Source organism: Galleria mellonella, unplaced genomic scaffold, assembly GCF_026898425.1.
Source record: "Galleria mellonella isolate WM207_F2 unplaced genomic scaffold, CSIRO_AGI_GalMel_v1 utg33, whole genome shotgun sequence".
In the NCBI taxonomy this organism is placed as follows: domain Eukaryota; kingdom Metazoa; phylum Arthropoda; class Insecta; order Lepidoptera; family Pyralidae; genus Galleria; species Galleria mellonella.
In genome coordinates, this window is record NW_026442079.1 from 11,351,558 (window position 1) to 11,371,110 (window position 19,553).

Sequence of the window (19,553 nt, forward strand, 5' to 3'; positions counted from 1 at the left end):
GTTAGTTAGTTAATATTACAGGTTATAAGATCTCATCATACATCGTTCGCAGTTCTAGTGATATAGTTCGAACCGAAAGAGCATGTATCAGATTATTATATTTGCTATTTTTGCTAATTTCTATAAAAGAGATAATAAATTTATAGATATACTGTATTCTCAAAGGCATTTAAAAAAATAGAGAATTTAAATGTATTTAAGAAAAAAAGCAAAAGAATATTTGACAGCCAAATGTTACTATACATTACATGACTATTACAATGATAAATATTAGACATTTATAATGGTGAAATAAATCAAGGTGATACAATTCATGTTCAAAATTAAAGGAAAAATGGTTAAAAAAATAACTTTGTCAGATATGTTTTTTTTTTCTACAATGGAAATTAAAAAGATATCCAGACACGATCAACTTAAAGTGAACTTCGTCTTTTATATAATTTTTGGGCATTCAATGTTATGATAGAAATTTCCACCATTATGCAAAGGATTAATATCATTTCTCAATTGGCATATTATTTTAATTGTCATATTTTTAATATTACAAATTATTATTAAAAAAAAAACAATTGGACATTAATTGTATATTGTTCATGCCGATACTGTATGTATGATATAATGTATGTATTCATATTCATACAATAAATGATTTGATTTTTATTTGATTTGAATTTGAACTAAAATCTTTTTTCGACAGCATTTAAAAATAAAATGTTGTTGAAAAAAAACTGAGGGTGATTGAAACAGTTTAGAAATAAATGCCTGTAGCTCGGTACAAAGTTAATTAACAGGCAGTTACTAGCAGTAACTGCCTGTTAATTATACCTGTAATATTTTACAAGCTAATAGTAGAAATAACTCATTCGATTTCGTTTCGTTCCCATTTTTCATGCCTTTTTGGTCGCACAGTGTCAGCGAGTATATTTGCAAAAAAGATTAGAAATGCACTATCTATTCGTGCGAAGCTGAAATGGATCGCTAGTAGAAACATACAAAGAATTAAAAGCTTTCTACATTTTGGTTGTAACGTATTTGGTACAAATTTATAATTACGATATAATGTTTTGTGATATTCCCGGTATATCCGTTGTGCTTACATCTAAGGTTAAATATAGATTGTTAATATAAACTGGAATAATATAAAATGTGTTAGTAAGTAATATTATAATAAACAAATGTTATTTGATTCACAAATTAATTGATTAAGTGTTATTGTCACTAATGTCTAAATAATACAAGCGTTTTCTTTCTCCCAACATTTTTACACAAATTAATATTAATACAAGTAAATAATATTAAGACCCGGCCCAATTAATGGTTTAAATTGATTGGGCCGGACCATTGGACTTCTAATAAATATGGTTGAACACAATGATGGCTGACTCATCCGTCATACTCGTGAACGGTTTTGTTGTATGGACTAGACTATTCAAGATAACTGCTATTGATTGTAAAGATTTTTCTTAATATGGTATCTATGATATGCACTGTATCTATTTAATTTTCCTTTTTAACTAATAAAACTTAACTTTTATTTAAAAAAAAAAGCAACTGTTAATTTTCTCGTCTTCTCCATTGAAATTGCGTTCCGAACCGACTTGTAAATTTATATGAAATTAGTTATTATTTAAAAATAATCGTATTATACGATGTTAAGTTTATTTGAATATTAACTATTTAATTGTTTTAAGGTAATTAAGGTGGTTTGTCACTAAATAAAATTAGACGAGAAATACTAGATGGCGCTGGAATCGAAAGTTGTGGGTTTTGTTGATTGTTTTGTAATTAAAAATAATTTTAATTAAAATTTCTAAATAGGCGAATGGTCTTTATTATTATGTATGAATGTGCAATATTTTGCAGATTCATTCTGCTAAATTATATTCATTCTGAATTATAACCCACACACATTATAATATTTTTTTATTAAAATGTGTTTTTTTTTTTACAAAATTGTACAATATAAGAGAGAGAATAAAAACAATTATTATTATATCTGTAAAAAACAAATAAAACCATTCGACAACTTAGATAATTTATCTCGAATTAATTTTAATTACATAATATTGAACAAAACCACTAGTCACGATTCTAACGCCATCTAGTATTTAATGTCAAATTTTGTTTCGTGATCCACCGGTACGGGAACAACAAGCGTATCACAATGAAACCATAGAATTTTCTAGCAGCTGTCCAAAGTACACATTTCGATAAAATTATCATATATTTGTTCGGCATATACTAAAGTCATTATACTACTGGTTATTCTTTACTGCATAACTATTTAAAAAGATATGGATTTTGGGGGGAAAGGGATTGTTAGCAATGGAGTTTGACAGCCCTATTGCTAACAGTATGCCCTATCAGGTCGACCTCTACGTGGTCCCCCTGGAAACCATCGCGAACAATTCTTGTTGAATTCCTCATGATGGGCTAAATGACCTGCTTTCATCGTCACCTATAATCTATTACTGGTGCCACGCCAGCGCATGCCGATAGCTACGCTATCGATAGCGGGGTTACCATTCCATTATTACCCATTAAAAAAGGTATGTATCTTTTAAAAATCTTTGTCAATAGGGTTTACTTTTGTGTTGGTCCCGTGTTGTTTTTTTCACGGATATACTATTCTTTTATAGGGAAAAAGGTAAGGTATTATAAACCTGTTTTGTACGATAATGGGTTCTACAGAATCGTTTAATTTTTTTTTAAGTATTTTATATTTTAATTTATTACTACATAAATTCGTATTTCTTATTAATACACATCACACACATACACACATAATTATATTACGTTTCACATACACTAAGCAATTTAACGCATCAACTTTCATTATCGCTGTTACGAGTACACACGTAGAATCATTCATTTGTAAATACGAGACATGGTTCCTTTATAAATTCTAAAAATTACAATTAGTGAACAGGTTCTGAATACAATTAAATATATTGTAAGTGTAACTTACAAAAATAGTTAAATACATTGTAAGTATAACTTACAAAAATAGTTGAACCTATTTCATAATTTAAAACTAAATGATATTATATAAATTATTAATATTGGGTTAGTTTAGATACTTCGCACTTACAATATAGGTTAAATTTATCACAGTTCACTGCATACTCGGTTAAATTTGGTGAAATAAAAACACTTCGATATTTATTATTTACGGTGATGGTGATCTTTTTAGAAATAAATATTTGTATGTAAAAAATAAAGAATAACTAATTTTATTAAATTAGAGGCAAGTGATTTGTCAAATAATATTTTTACTCGTTTTGAAGTAGGTATGAGGGATAAGAATGCTCCCTTACGTTGTATTAAATTGTTTGAGAGTTAACTTTGTTTTTCTTTCACCAAAGTAATATAAATAATTGGTTGTACATCAAGATTAACTCATACATTGAAGACATTTATAATAAATTTCTTTTTTTTTTACTTACAATAAATAACCTTATAAACTATAAATATATTTTTTACCTACACATAACAAGCTCTGTCAACATATTACTAAGTTACCATCCATAAAATAATCCATGGAAAAAATGTAAGATTGCATTTAATATATTATATAAAATATATCTTAACCTAAATAAAAATTGGTGTTTAAGATATATTAAAATCATAGTTTTACGGTAATAAATTTTGATCGGATCAAAAAATAAAATAAATTAATTATTAATGTTGTAAAATAAAAATATATTCCATTAAGTAAATAAAATTTTCAATGGGTTTATGGATACGGATGGTAACGATATGTTTTCATTCGACATTTTTTTTTTATTTCAAATTATATAATTTAAATATAATCGAAAATTTAATATTAGTTTCTTTTAATTTTGATTACAAATTTATTTTAAAAGAGTAATTTTAAAGTCAGACTTTAAAATGAACAATTTTGGCTCGGACATTAAATCGGGCTTAATCCTTGTTTATCCTTTCCTATCCTTACTTATCCTTCATTATCCTTACTTATCTTTCTTTAACCTTATCTATGCTTACTTATCTTTCCTTACCCATTCTTAATTTTAAAAGTAGAGAATTAATCACTCACCCCATTGTTATAAAGATTGGTATATGCATACTATTTGGAATGAAATTGGCATGAGAAACTATCTTTCGTTAATAAATATATACCAATCACATGAACAAAGTCGCGGGTCAAAGCTTGTACTGCATAAGTATCTATTGCAAATTATAGATACGAATAATGTTAATTACTTAATATTAAAGCATTTTTATTGGGTTAGTGAAGGTGTGTTGAATCATTTGAAGCGTTCGATTGTTTATGCCTACCATAGTTTCCATTACACATGACTGGTAGATATACATATATGTATGCAAACTGGTCATTCGTGTACCCTGAAAAAGAAAAATCGTGTTTATAGGACCTGAATATATTAATATTTTTTTGTAATTTAAAATGGCTGACAGACAGACGGCTCTTCTGATGGAAAATGATAACCGTCGTCAACTATAGACATAATGAGTAAAGTGATCATACATTATGATCCGCATAATATCCCAAGTATCGTCATTCCTAAGAACTAAGATATTATGTATACCCTGTAATTTCACTGCAATATCCCGCCTATCTATTCTATGACTGTATGGTCCCGGCATAGATTAGGCCACACCTTCCTTTCCCGCAGGTAACGTAAGATACGATTAAGGGAGGGCAAGGGATGGGCAGCAGCGTCCCTCTTAAAACATCTTCAAAGCCTAACTGCGGTTGCCAATCCGTCTGCCAAGTATTGCAACTTCTGGCAAAATCCCCAAGGGGGAGGCTTATGTTTAGTAGTGGACAGTTAAAGGCTGATATGATGATGATGATGATCCCGCCTAGCAAATCGAAACGCAAACATGCAAGCGCAGCTGTTTCGCGGTAAAAATACTAGTGAACTGCTCTGTACAGTCTTAGATTATATAGATAGAGTGTCTCCATAGGAATGCTGCGAGAAAAATGGCATAAACAATTATAATTAAATGATTTCCTTATAACTTTTATATTTATTTTGTCTTATGAATTCTGCATCTTTTTAATATGTTTACATATTTTATTACATATTTATACTCTCATTTTAATTATTAGATAATACATCAAGGTACATTTTATGCGTAAATACATATAATAGAATATTGATAAAAAAAAAACGAGTCAGCTAATTTGATATTTAGCTGATAAAAAGTTAACCCGTTTTTTAGGCTCGATGCTCTATCAATATAATCTAAGGTCTTTCACTTCCATTCTTCTCTGTTCGCAGTTATTTCTGCAAACTACTGGACCATATCATCTTTCACACAGTCCATTGATGTCCATGTAGGTCTTCCTATGACTGTAAGTTTTTTCTTATAACAATGATAGGAAAATCTTATTTTTATAATACTGTAGCAGTTTGCAAGCAGCCGTCAAGGCGTTAAGAGGTAACAAACAAACTCACATATATATATATATATATATATATATATATATATATATATATATATATATATATATATATATATATTGTTCTAATGGAATTAATTATACATTTATTTATATTTTCATTAGGATCTATTGAACAGGCTGTGTATTAAATAATTATTTAGAGATTTATGATAAATAATTTTACATCACTGACATCATATCATAATCCTCAATATTGATCCTGATAATGGTATTCACGTTCCAGTTGTGATGATTATCATCGCTGTCCGGTGTTGGCAGGACGTCGGCCTTTCTATTCCTGGAATTTATAAATTTTAATACAGTACATTTTTTTTATACAACTTAGAATGGCAAACAAGCTGACGGCCCACCTGATGGAAACTGGTAACCGTCGCCTATAGACATGAGCAGTACCATGAACATAACAGAGTATACTGTTTCGCCCATGATACCCCCCATGCGTTGCCATTCCTGAGGACTCAGGTGTTATTCCTCTGTACCCAGTACCATGTGATAAACAATAAATAATAAATAAATAAAATTCACAACAGTAATCTCTGATGGTGTTTTAATGGGATGCAAGTGGAATGGTTACCTTGGGGAGGTCTATGTTGAGCAGTGGAAGTTAACGTCTAATATGAATCATCATTCATATCAACCCTTAACTGTCCACTGCTGGGATGTTATGCTGGAATTGCTATCCAATGGAGGACTGTGTACAGGCTAACCTGAATTTGAACCTGAACCAAAGTTATAACCTATACTGCCAGCAATAGAACCATTAATTCACATTACTAATAATTGCTTCCCCTATCCCTTATGGAGTAGTGAGTGTTGACAACGTAACACTTCACTCATGATACACTCACATTCCGCTGATGTGGCCTCTATTTATGACTTTGCGTGATGCGAACTAGAAGAAATTTTGTGAATCCATTTAAAACTCATTTCCGAATATAGGTTATATTCGGGGGACCGAAAATATTGTTAATAAACCAAGTTAATGCAAGTGATCCCTTACTTGAACTAAATTGCTTTCTATTTATTAAGTATTATATTTAGGAATAAGTATATATGTAAATATACCTATATGTTACGATTGATATAAAGTTTCTTCCTATAGGCTGTACATAGTGTCTACTTACTCTTGGCTGTTTTCCGGTCCTGATTCTGTGACAGATTTATCATTATTTGTACTCGATGATCCATCATTCCTTTGTACATTTCTCAACTGCATGCACATCGGCTTTTTTGTATCACTTTGTTTGTCCCTGTAATTACAAAATTTGATTCTTGATCGTTTATACAATAAACATATTAAAAGTGTTTAAATATACTGAAACTATATATAGAATAGATTATCCTAGCGATAAGACCGCCTTTTGTACCTTTATATATATGTAAATTTTGATCTGTACTCCAAGCTACTGTATATCAGTTGAATTGAATTGTTTTAATGTCATTTATATTTAATAATAATAATATCAAATTGTAAATGTTAATATTTATATTTGGTTCCGCTTAGTAGTTTGTATACATATAAATTTATAATTCATAGTTTAAAAAAGTAACAGCGGGAGGGAGAGTTTACCAGAGGGAGACTTTGTACAAAAGTCGATTGCTTGGGTACCTCTGTCCCATTCGTGTTTCAACCGTGAAGCAGTTGTGTTTGCATGGCTGTGTTTTGGTTTGAAGGGTGGGATATGGCGTGAATTTACTGGGTACAGAGGATAACATCTGAGTTCTCAGGAATGGCAACGCATGGGGGGTATCATGGGCGAAATAGTATACTCTGTTATGTCCATGGTACTGTTCATGTCTATAGGCGACGGTTACCACTTTCTATCAGGTGGGTCTTCAGCTTTTTTGCCATTCTAAGTTGTATAAAAAAAAGCTGAGTGAGCTGTATCTTTTAGCTGAAATTGCACGCCGTGGTTAAACCATAAAAAAATGAATGTTTAATTTAAGTCTACTTGAATAAAATGATTTCTGTCTTCTTTGTTTCTTGTCGTAAAGCAATAACATTGAAATAATCTAACAATTTTCACAAAAAAAAATAATTATAACGATTAATAAAATAAAGAGCTCTGTTACAGATAGAAACTAAGAGACAAAAATTACGGGGTACGGCGTCATAGTATATAGGTCTCGGAATCGTAACACATGAGTGATACTATAGTTGTCACAGTATATCTATTATGTAACATTTATGGTACTGTACACGTCTATAGGCAACAGTTATACCATTTCCCTTAAATGAGACATCAAATCGATTACCATTTGAAGTTGGGGAAAATATTCTTCGAAACCAATTTCTTTTATGTCACGCGTTTATTAAGAAATTCGTTGCATTTATGTTTCTAGGAACTATAAGCAAATTAATAATTCGCCTCACTAAAAGACAGTCTGCTGATGTTTGATATATATTTATAAAAAATATTTCGATTTCTTGCCAATTTTATATAAAAACTTGTTATAATTTCAACAAGACTTTTTCTTAATAAAATGAAAATGTTATATTAAAATAGATCTCTAAGTATCTAAATTATGTTTTAAATGAGCATTTTATGAGCATTGAAACATACTTACTCCTTACTAAATCTATTTTTCATATTCGACCAAAATTGTAGAACCGAGTTGCGGTCTTGATTTTCGTTTACACGCATCGCTACATAGTCGTCGTAATCTTTTTTCAGCACTTGACGGACCTGTTAAGATGTAATTTATCTTATATCACAAACTATATTCCACTGATATATATATATATATATATATATATATATATATATATATATATATATATATATATATATATATTAGTAATTTAATCAATATTTATTAATCGACATATACCCTGAGTATAAGTTAACTTAGCTTATAGTTATAGTTAGATTGAGTCTTGCAAAAAAAAACCGATTTCAATTGTTACAAAATTGGTTATTTTGATCTAAAAACTAACCAACTGAACTGATTTTGATAAAATTTCTATGGTACTAATTTGTTAGCAAGCACTTTAAGATAAATATTTTCCAAAAAGTTATGATATCTCACAAACACTAAAAAACATATACCCAATTTAAGAACCTCTTACTTTTTTAAGTCGATTTAAAAGAGGTATGATTTTCGTTAAATAATAGCATCATTTCTGGAGTAAAATTTTACAATTCACACAATTCTTACAAACATATTTATACATATTTTATTACACAATGTAATTGTAAACAGAAGAAATAAGTGGGCATTCTGGAGGCGTTGAAGACTCGTTATGATCCTCTGAGAAGTCGAGGGCTTGCTTTATTTGGGATAATAGGGAGCGGCGGACAAAAGGCATTCAAGGTCATAGTCGGAAAGCCGAATAATACTAGTTTTGACCCGCGACTTTGTTCGGGACGAAGAAGGATCGGAATAAAAAGTAGCCTGTTTATGTCCTTCTCTATTTTAAATACTATCTATATGCAAAATTTTATAATAATTTGTTGAACTATAATGGCAACAAGGGACAACAAATAAACAAAGTTTTTTCACGTTTGTCATTTTCACAATATCACCTTTATTCCGCCATTTCTCACGTGTGAGTAATTATATAAAGTATTCCATGTTTTCAGTTATAATATAACTTATCAGTGTACTAAATTTCATTCAAATATGTTCAGTAATTTTACGTTAAAAAGTAACACTCACAATTAGTAAGGCTTCAAAACTGAAAACCACTGCCCTTTATTAAAAATTGTAAGAAATTACACTCATATAAATAAACCCCTTTATTCGTAAAAACTAAAACTCCCTTCAAATCTTATTACAGTATTTTGTCACATTCTATCAAATTGGGTAAATTTGGTGATATTCATAAGAACTATAACGCCTACAAAACTATTTGAATTATTAGAGTTAGCTGTCTTTCAAATTGAGAAAATACTGTACAAGAAAAGGACAAGACACTTCAATAGCTTAAACAAGTTGATGAAAAGTTTGACATATATTTATTTATTTATTTGATCAACTGGGTGAGCAGTCAGTCTCCCAATGCGCTCACACAAGAAAGCATCAGTACAGTAATATATAAATATAAATATTTTTTTTATGCGTAAAATGGCACGGTTACCCCGCCTGCGCTATCGGTATACACTAGCGGGGTACCAGTGAGCGGTGATAAGTGAGGATGAAAAGGCAGGTCAGTTAGCCCATTGTGACGAATTCAATGATAAATTGGTCACGATAGTTTCCAGGGGGAACCGCGTGGAGGTCGACCTGATAGGGTACATTGGCAATGGGACTAAACTCCTCATTACTAACAATCCCTTCCCCCCTATAAATAACAATTAGAATAAATACTATATAGCTATAATAGAAATAACATTTTATATTTTTAATTATATGAACACAAACATTCAATGGTCTTCCGACAAAACTCCAGCAAGTTGGAAGCAAATACGTCTCATTGTGGATACTGGCATAAAATATTATTGAGTAGTGTCAACGCAAGAGAGAGGAGAATTCGCTTGGCCAACTCTGTTATTCTTGACGGAACATCAAGCAAGTGCCGTCTACGTACTCGCACATAGTAATTTAGCGCAGAAAAACACAAAAGATTTCAATACCTTAAAAAAGGATATTTTGTACTTACCTCGCCATTCAGAAAGCAGTAAATAAGAGCAATGAAGAAGCCCTGGAATGACCTCAGGAAGTGCGTGCTGTAGCTCCACAGTGCAAACTTCCAGACGCTGCCATATAGTGGGGCTTCAATCATGTTAGTGGCGTTTGTGATACCGAGTAGGGGCAACAGAACCAGAGCTGCGCGGACTGCTTTCCTATTGTAACACAAAATATGTATATTTTTTTATAATATCCAGATTGACAAAGCTGATAGCCCACTTGATGGAATGCGGTAACATGATATTTGCATAATATCATGTTACTATTAAATTATTGAGCTATTGAGTGCAAAAATGTCTGCGGTATCTTCATAATAATCATTTCAGTAATTAACTGTCCACTGCTGAACATAGGCTTCCTCTATAAAGGGAGGTTTTGTAGGACCACGCTTGGCAGGCAGGTTAGCAACCGCAGTTAACTTTTGGTGATTTTTTTTATACTACTGAGGTGGCAAAAAAGCGTACGGCCCAACTGATGGTAAGCGGTTTCCGTAGCCTATGAACGCCTGCAATACCAGAGGTATTACGCGCGTGTTGCCGACCCTGAGGAAACTTCTTTACCCCCCTTTTGAAGAACCCCATGCTGTAGTCTCTTGGGAAAACCTCGGCAGGGAGCTCATTCCACAACCTGAGCGTTCGTGGAAAAAAACATTTCTATTTTCTCGTTGTTGGTGATGTTTAAAGTGTTTAAAGATGGAAACTAATGCTCATCCCTGAACTATTAAGTTCCTTTAGTCGTCTCTTACGATTCTCACGGGAAAGGAAGGGGTGGCCAATTCTATGCCGGGATCACACAACAGTCCACTGTGCAACTTGCTATAACATAACACATCATCATATGCTGAGTTACTGGCAAAGCCTCCCTAGGGGAGGCTTATTTCCCTTGAAGGGTTTGCCAGTAGTTGCCATACTTGGCAGGCAGATTTACAAGCGCTGTTAGGCTTTGGAGATGTTTTCAGAGACGTTGCTGCCCATCCTTTACCTTTCCTTAATCGCCTCTTACGACATCCATGAGAAAAGAAGGGGTGACCAATTCTTTGCCAGGACCACACGGGATAATATAATACATAGCTTAGTATATTAATATATATGATAGCTCCTTCTGTGTACTATAGTGATCATATATAGACAGTCGGCATTTCTCAACTCCTGTTGCAGATGTTTCTAGAAAAAATTAACTTACCTGAGTTTTTCTACTTCCGTATTGTTACTCCGTTTCAACTTGACGATAAGAACTTTCATTATGTTCAGTAGGAAAAACAAATTGATCTGAAATACAAACAAAGTTTTCAAAGCTATGTGGTTACGGATTTATTGATAAAATATCTATAACTTCGATATCGTGTCAAAATTATGCTCATCAATTAAACTAGACGTGTATCAAGCGTAGAATAAAAGGATTCAGTACATAAAATTAAGTTCTACGTAGTAAGTCTTTGTTTAGTTAGCACGTGGCTTTCAAAGTTATTCCGTTTTAACTTCACTCTATAGATTTCATTTTTTGTTCTAAGATTCACACTTTAATATTGGCAGTTTCAATCAATGAAAGAAGATATTAGTATTTCAATAATTAAAAAATTATATCGTTAAGAAATCGTTTCCCTAATCTTATACTTGACGATCCTTTTCATAAAAAAAATATCATTTGTAAATATACAATAGGGTCTTAATGCTATGTAAAAGCCTTTACAGGTAAATCGTACCTTCATACCTGCTTCTTTATTGGCGACATTTCTAAAATTAAATATTATTTTGTAAGAAAGTAGTAGTAAAAAAATGATTAGAGATTATACCCTTTTAAAAATTTGACAGGTATCTTATTTAAATGGAGAGTAATGGAATGGGAGCCCTCCCCCTGGAAACATTCGTGGTTAATTCTTGAACCACGTGGAGGTCGATCTGATAGGGTATATTGCTAGCAATGGCGACTAGTCAGACTTTGCAGGTCGGTTCCATTTAAGTTTTTTTTTTATTCTTAATTGTTTTTACTGAACTAATTTCTCAGATAAGAATTTATCTACTTTGCCTACTCATGAAAAAGGGGGAATTAATGGGTATCAATAATTTACAGTGATCTCTAATAATTTCTGAGTTTGGATTCAGCTAATACAGATTGAATAAAACCAATATTTTATTTATTTAGACGAAAATAGCGTATGATTATTTCTCTTTCCATCGAGTTTTTACGACACTCTTACAGTATAACCATTTAATTTGGGGGGAAAGGGATTGTTAGTAATGGAGACTGAGAATCCCATTGCTAGCAATATACCTAACCAGGTCGACCTCCTCGCGGTTCCCCCTGGAAACTATCATGATTAATTTCAGATGAATTCATCATGATGGGCTAACTGGCCTGTTTTCATTCTCATCGATCACCCTTCGCTGGTGCCCCGCCAGCGTATCCCGTTAGCACAGGCGGGGTGACCATTCCATTTTCATCCAATAAAAAAAAAAACCATTTAATTTGTAAAATTGTTAAGTTTTAAGCCATTATAATGAGGCATCTGAACAGTTTTGTTTTATAAAACACTTTCAACACGTGCATCCGATGGTATGTACCTACATACGATGCTAAAAACGTACGCTGTCAGTTGCAGACTATGTATGGAAACCTTCAACGTACACTTGTATACCTACATGCAGTGTGTACGCAACAAATTTGTTTATGCCATACATCTAAATCTAAATGAATGAGGGGAAAAGATTTGAGTCTATGTAAGTTACTTAGCCGATTTATAAAATTATTTTAGTTAAAGAATGCTGCGTTATATCAATGAAAATAGTTATATATTATTTTTAAAAATATAATAATGTAACCGTAACTGTAAAAATGAACAAACAAATTCCATTTTTCTTTATAATATTATAGTAAGGAAGTAACAAATATATTGTTGGTTATATCTTACGTTTTAACTCCAAAATTATTCAATATCTGTAAAGGATTAACATATAATCATTTAAATTAATAATCGACATTAATTTTGAGAGTAAGACTTGTTTGTCTTGTATTTAATTGTGGCGATATTACATAACGGCCCTATAAAAAATAATTAAAGATTGAGTCCAAAAAACTGACTTCAATTGGGACCAAACCAGTTATTTTCATTTAAAAACTACTAAAACTACTAAACCGATTTGGATAAAATTTCTATGAGACCAATCTTTAACTATATACTATCAGATAAAAAAGAATTTTCCAAATCGGTTTAGACTTAACCGATGAAGTTATGAGGTTATTAAAAAAATACAGTCCAATTGAGAACTTTTTTCTTTTTGAAGTCATTTAAAAAATAGAGTCTTGGAACTCTTGCCATTTTTAATCGATTAGTGAAAGTAGGATTATGATGAGTTTAGGACCAACATAATTGACTCAATTGGCATAGTCGTGAATTAGTGCTGCTTGAGAGGACTGCTCTCTTCATATCTGCTTGTTTGTTTCACATTGAGCAATAGATATAAATAGAAATCAGTACTAATTAAAGTCCCAGTTCTCATATAAAATTATCTTGTATATAAAAGAATTGAATAATGTAATTGCTTATTTTACTGCTGGTTTCATGTTAGTGCTGGCTCATTTTAGTGCTTCACAGTAGATAACAACATTACAAACCCTAGGTTTGTAGTATCTTAAAAAAATAGTAGAATCTTAAAAAAATTACGATTTAATGAAATCGTAAACACGTCTACCTGAATTAAGACTATTTTAATTCAATACTATTCTAATTAAGGATTTGTACGCGTACAAATTTTTTTAATAATCCGACTTTACTAATTAGACTACAAATTATTCGCTGAGCAAATCATTCGAATTATTCAAGTGATTTTCAAATCATTCGATTACTAATTTTATTCATTCGACTACTAATATCGTCTGATTACTAATATCATTCGACTACTAATATCATTAATTAGTAGTTGTTAATGCACGAGTTGACCTGATTGTTAGAATATTTTAATTTTTTATTGAATAAGAGTGTTGCCAATTTATATTTAGTAAACATTACCGATTTTCGATAAAAGGAAGTATAGTTTTTATAGGAAATTGCGAAAGTATAACAAACTGTATTATAAAAGTAATGGAGATAAAGACTATGAAATGAACTTAGTAGTAATTAGATTCAGAAAAAGGACTTTCTTATAATTAGTTATTAATTAAATAAACGTAAATTAGTATATTACTAATTTAGTAGTCGAATAATAAAATTAGTAATTACAAATAAATCGAATAACAAAATCATTCGCATTCGCGCATCGCTAGCACACTTATTACGTTTATAAAAGAGTAAAGTATATTTATATTTTTACACCGGCAGCACACCTGCAATAGTATTACGGATGCTTCTGGGTGGTGGTAATCACTTACCATCAGCTGAGATGCATGCTCGTTCCCCCCTCTGTCATCATAATAAAATTGTGTTCCCAAAAAAAAAAGAAAAACCGAATTCAATTGTGACAAAAATAATTATTTTGATTTAAAAACTAAACTACTGGACCTGCATATTTATATTTGTACGATAAATATAAACTAAAAAAAATTCAACCTAATTGAAAATCTCCTTCTTTTTGAAGTCGATTAAAAAAAAATATATTTACCAAGACGACGCCGAGCCTCGGACCTTGGACAATCCAGTATAAAGATAAGAAGTTGTAGCCGTACCAGCATCTGTAAGATTTAAATATAATTAAATACTACCTATGTACTGTGGCTTCGTCTAATAAAGTATTTATTTTTTATTTTTAATTCTTTATTGTACACTAGTTATAAAAATATGACAGAGATAATCAAAAGTACAAAGGCGAGCTTAACTCTAATAGAGTTTTCTTCCAGCAAACCCAAAGTGGAAAAGAGCATCAACGTCAGCGGATACAGCAGTGTACAATATTGTGACAATTTTTAAACAGACAAAATTAAATTAATTACATTATATTTAATCGTACAAATACACATATACATATACATAAATATATACCTACATCTATGCATATACTTACACACACATACACATATATATAAAATATACCTACATATATAGATATATTACCTTAGATTATATAGATAGAGTTTTGAGCCTCAAAAACGTTTTGACACATTAGCTGACTCGATTTCTTTTATCAGTATTATATTTACTTATGCATAAAATGTATCTTGACATATTATTTAAAATAAAATGAGTGTTCACGTATTAAAAAGATGCAGAAATTAGAAGACAAAATAAATATGGAAACTATAATCACTCACAACTATTTATCACGCAAAAATCTAATTCTTCTGAAATAGTAGACCCGTAAACTCTATTATCTATATCTCTATATAATCTAAGGATATAACCTAAGGATATAATCTATCCGTGTACAAAGTTCATTTAAATTCATTCAGTAGCTTTTCTTTGAAAGAGTAAATACTTCCGTCCATATACCTTCACAAACATACGGATTTATAACAGTACGTACTAAGATTACATAACAGTTTTTTTTTACCTTATAAAACAATTAGGGAGGGGAAGAAATTATTAACGGAGACTAGAATTTCGATTACAAAAAATATCGTCTTACACGTGAACCCCTCTGGAAACCATGGTAGTTAATCCAACTCCCATTTTAAATGCAAAAATAATCCATAATATACATTTTATCATTATTTTCCCCATTGGGTGTTGATTTTTCGAGCTGTTTGAATATTTAGATTTAAAGATTATATATTCACCAATTAGCAAATAGATTCACGGTAAGCTTCAGAAGCGTAACCCGCATAATTGAGATAAAAATATCCTATGTGTTCACTCAAACATTACCCAATATTAACCCAAATTATGCGGAGAATGTGATCCATTTAAGTATAAAATTTAATTCAAACCCATTCAGTCGTTTAAACGAGATTTGAGTGTTTACTTTTAAATTTAATGTATTTGCATTTAAAATGTGGGTTAATCCTGAAGTGACATTGCATAAAATCCATCCTTAATATAAAAATTTCAATTCGACATGACAGCAAAGTCTTTATTTTAAGAACAAATATGAACAGAATTTTAAATTGATTCAAGTAAAAATTATATTATAAATTGAATTTATGATTGTCCATAAAACGGTAATTTCGCCAAATTATCGAGTTAAAGTCAAGTTATAATTAAGTTAAAGTTTAGAGAAATGCCGCTTTAGAACTGACCGCAATGGACACACGTTGCACCCAGTTTAATTTAGTTTATTTACTTTAATAATCCACTTTACATTACATCACTTCACCAAATTGAATATCTAATAATTTATTGTTATTTTATTATTATTTTTTATTTAATTTATAACAAAGTTTATTGGCAAATACAGCAATATATTATAATCACATTTTTGTTAATTTATTCATACAAAAGTACTTTTTATTACTTACTTATAAGGTTTTCTATTAATACCTATACTTTGTTAGTTTATATATAAGTTAAATAACTTTAGAGGCGAACAAATCTTGAAGTATCGAATTACATAATATCGCTCATTATGCAACACTTTACACAGATTAGCACCTTAATAATTAGTATATTATTTTAGTAACATGAATTTCTGAACATTTTTTTAATCAAATTAAGTAGCTATGTGACTTTTTAAGAAAATTTTATTTCATCCTACTAATCCAGAAGTAAACTCATGCAGAATTAAGATCTCCTTTGTACATTCGTTTGCCATTACATATTAATGGCATATAAAATAAAGTATACAAATTACATATGGTGTTACCATGCAATCAAGTGTAAACACATGTGAATGTTTGAAGAGTTGTACGGATTTTTATGTATTAATCATACAAAAATGGCTGGGTGGATTTGAATTAAATTTGGTACACGAGTAGATTTTATCCTGACTTAACATATAAGATTATATTATGATTGACGCGAGCGAAGCTGTGAGAAAAAGCAAGTTATCTACAAATTGTGCCAATACTTTGTCATGACATCTTATTTTATTAATAAAATAAAACTATATATAACTATACGAAGCCCATACATGGAAGATAAGTAGGCTCCTAATAAGAATAATAAAAGTCAAAACAATATTTTTTAGAAATTTTGTCTGTTTGTACCGGTATCATTAAGAAATTACTGCATCAAAATGCATGCAGTTTTCACAGTTTTCCTGAAAATCTAACTTAAATAACTGGAGTATATTTTATTTTGATACGTTATCTAGAAGTGGTATATTTTAGTTTCCCTATATCTAAAATTTACGTGTACGAAGTAGCATGCATAAAACTAAAATTACCAGAGGGAGACTTTGTACAAAAGTCGTTTGCTTGAATACTACTGTCTCATTCGTGTTTCTACCGTGAAGCAGTTGTGTTTGCATGGCTGTGTTTCGGTTTGAAGGGTGGGCATGGTAATGAATTTACAGGGTACAGAGGAATAACACCTGAGTCCTCGTGAATGGCAACACATATGCAAGTATCATGGGCGAAACAGTATACTCTGTTATGTCCATGGTACTGCTCATATCTATAGGCGACGGTTACCACTTTCCATCAGGTGGGCCGTCAGCTTGTATGCCATTCTAAGTTGTATAAATAAAAAAAAAATTGTCAATAGAATAAAATAACTTACTGTCTCACACTTTCACGACTGTAATGTAAGGCGGTCATTATTGACCAGATACCGGTCACAACCATTGGTAATCCCCATCCGGTAACACAGTACACCAAATGAGAGGTTCTTTCCCTAAGAACGTTAGCGGTCACCACGTTATGGAGGTACAATCCCTCAATAAACATCCACATGAACATGACGGTCACGGCGTATTCAAGTAACACGTACGATGATTCGCAGAGGTACGGCTGGAAGAGAGACAGGTGATTACACTTGTTGTAGCGGTTGCAAATTTTAAGGTGAGTGACCAGTGATAGCATTCAACTAGTAAGTACCGATTAGTTCCGATATGGTGAGAAATCTCATTTATTATCGTAAGATGACCGACTATAACCAGAGGGAGACTTTGTATAAAAGTCGATTGCTTGGGTACCTCTGTCCCATTCGTGTTTCAACTGTGAAGCAGTTGTGTTTGCATGGTTGTGTTTCGGTTTGAAGGGTAGGATATGGCGTGAATTTACTGGGTACAGAGGAATAACACGACAAATAAAGAATAACGTGAAACAGTATACTCTGTTATGTCCATGGTACTGCTCATGTCTATAGGTGACGGTTATCACTTTCCATCAGATGGATCGTCAGCTTGTTTGCCATTCTAAGTTGTATAAAATTTTTTTTTTTTGTTCAAAAAGACTACACTTTGCAAGTATTTCATAGGTGAAAAAAAAAGAAGAAAAAACGATAAAAACTTTATTTTCTTTTAAAAACATATTTTTCTTCGGAGTTATTTTTGTTTTGATAAAGAAGGATGTTCGTCAAATAATGTAGCCACATCCCAACAACTTTCATTTTGCATATTAAATTTGACTGTTAAAACGGCAGATAATGTTTTTACAGAAAGTTGAGACTTCTCACTGCACCAATAATCATTCCCTAGTGGCAATACCCTTTCAGCAGGTGCATTAGTGCCTGGACAGCATAAGGAAATTTCTATTTAAACTTTTAAATTTTCATTTTAAATTTTCTACTGAAATCCTAATGAAATTCAAATCACTGTCAAAATAATTTTAAATATTTAATTAATAAAATTGAAATAAAATAATCTAAAAAAATGTTTTGGAAATACAAATGAGTACTTTCAGAGTACAGGATTTGAAAAGAGTACGATTTGCGAAAAATGAGTACAAAACTCAGTAAATGAGTATAGTTGGTCACCTTAATTATTGAGAAGGTAAACATCTATTTGACCAAAATTTCGCCGGCATTTTACACCAATGATTTCTGATAATAAAAATGCAGTTATAAAAACATTATTTCTGGAGATATTTATATTAGAAAATATTTAGAAGACTTATATAGAAGTCAACTGCTTGGATAGCTCTATGCCATCTGTGTTTCTGTTGTGAAGCACTTTTGCTTACGTTGCTATGTTTCAATTTGAAGATATGATGATATCAGCATTACTGTCCACTATTGAATATGGAACTCCCCCTTAGGGAGTTTTGCTAGTATTTGCTACGCTTGGCAGGCAGGTTGGCAACTGCAGTTAGGCTTTGGTGATGTTTCAAGAGGAATGCTGCTGGCCACATCTCGACCATTAAGTTCCTTTAGTCGCCACTTACGACACTCATGGGAAAGGAAGGGCTGGCCTATCCTATGCTGGGAACACGGGGAAAAGGTTAAAGATATACCTGGCAGAAAAATTATAGGGTACGAAAGCATAATACGATAGTTGACAGGTATGGTAACGCATAAGGGTTTTACCATGAACAGGACATTTTATTCTATGATTTTACACGGTGATGTTCACGTCTATAGGCGACGATTACCACTTTCTATCAGATGAGCCGTCAGATTGTTTTCCATTATAAGTATTATAAGAAAAAATAATCTCAACAAATG

The 19,553-nt window shown here is 31.4% G+C and overlaps 2 protein-coding genes across 2 annotated transcripts in view; both read right to left on the reverse strand.

Moving 5' to 3' along the window:
* Nucleotides 1–3,958: 3,958 nt before the first annotated feature.
* Nucleotides 3,959–8,127, reverse strand: LOC128201046 (uncharacterized). The gene is made up of 4 exons (XM_052896568.1): nt 8,021–8,127; nt 6,577–6,702; nt 5,625–5,729; nt 3,959–4,365 (listed from the first exon to the last, which is right to left on the reverse strand). The coding sequence occupies exons 1-4, from the start codon at nt 8,095–8,097 to the stop codon at nt 4,353–4,355; spliced, it is 321 nt and encodes a 106-aa protein (XP_052752528.1). The 5' UTR covers nt 8,098–8,127; the 3' UTR covers nt 3,959–4,352.
* Nucleotides 8,128–8,570: 443 nt separating this feature from the next.
* Nucleotides 8,571–19,553, reverse strand: part of LOC113518585 (PDF receptor-like) — a 44,529-nt gene continuing 33,546 nt past the window's right edge. The window contains exons 7-11 of the mRNA XM_026903568.3: nt 17,670–17,899; nt 14,680–14,749; nt 11,267–11,352; nt 10,056–10,239; nt 8,571–8,576 (exon numbers count right to left, since the gene is read on the reverse strand). Coding sequence (XP_026759369.3) covers nt 8,571–8,576; nt 10,056–10,239; nt 11,267–11,352; nt 14,680–14,749; nt 17,670–17,899 — 576 coding nt within the window. The remainder of the gene's footprint in view (nt 8,577–10,055; nt 10,240–11,266; nt 11,353–14,679; nt 14,750–17,669; nt 17,900–19,553) is intronic.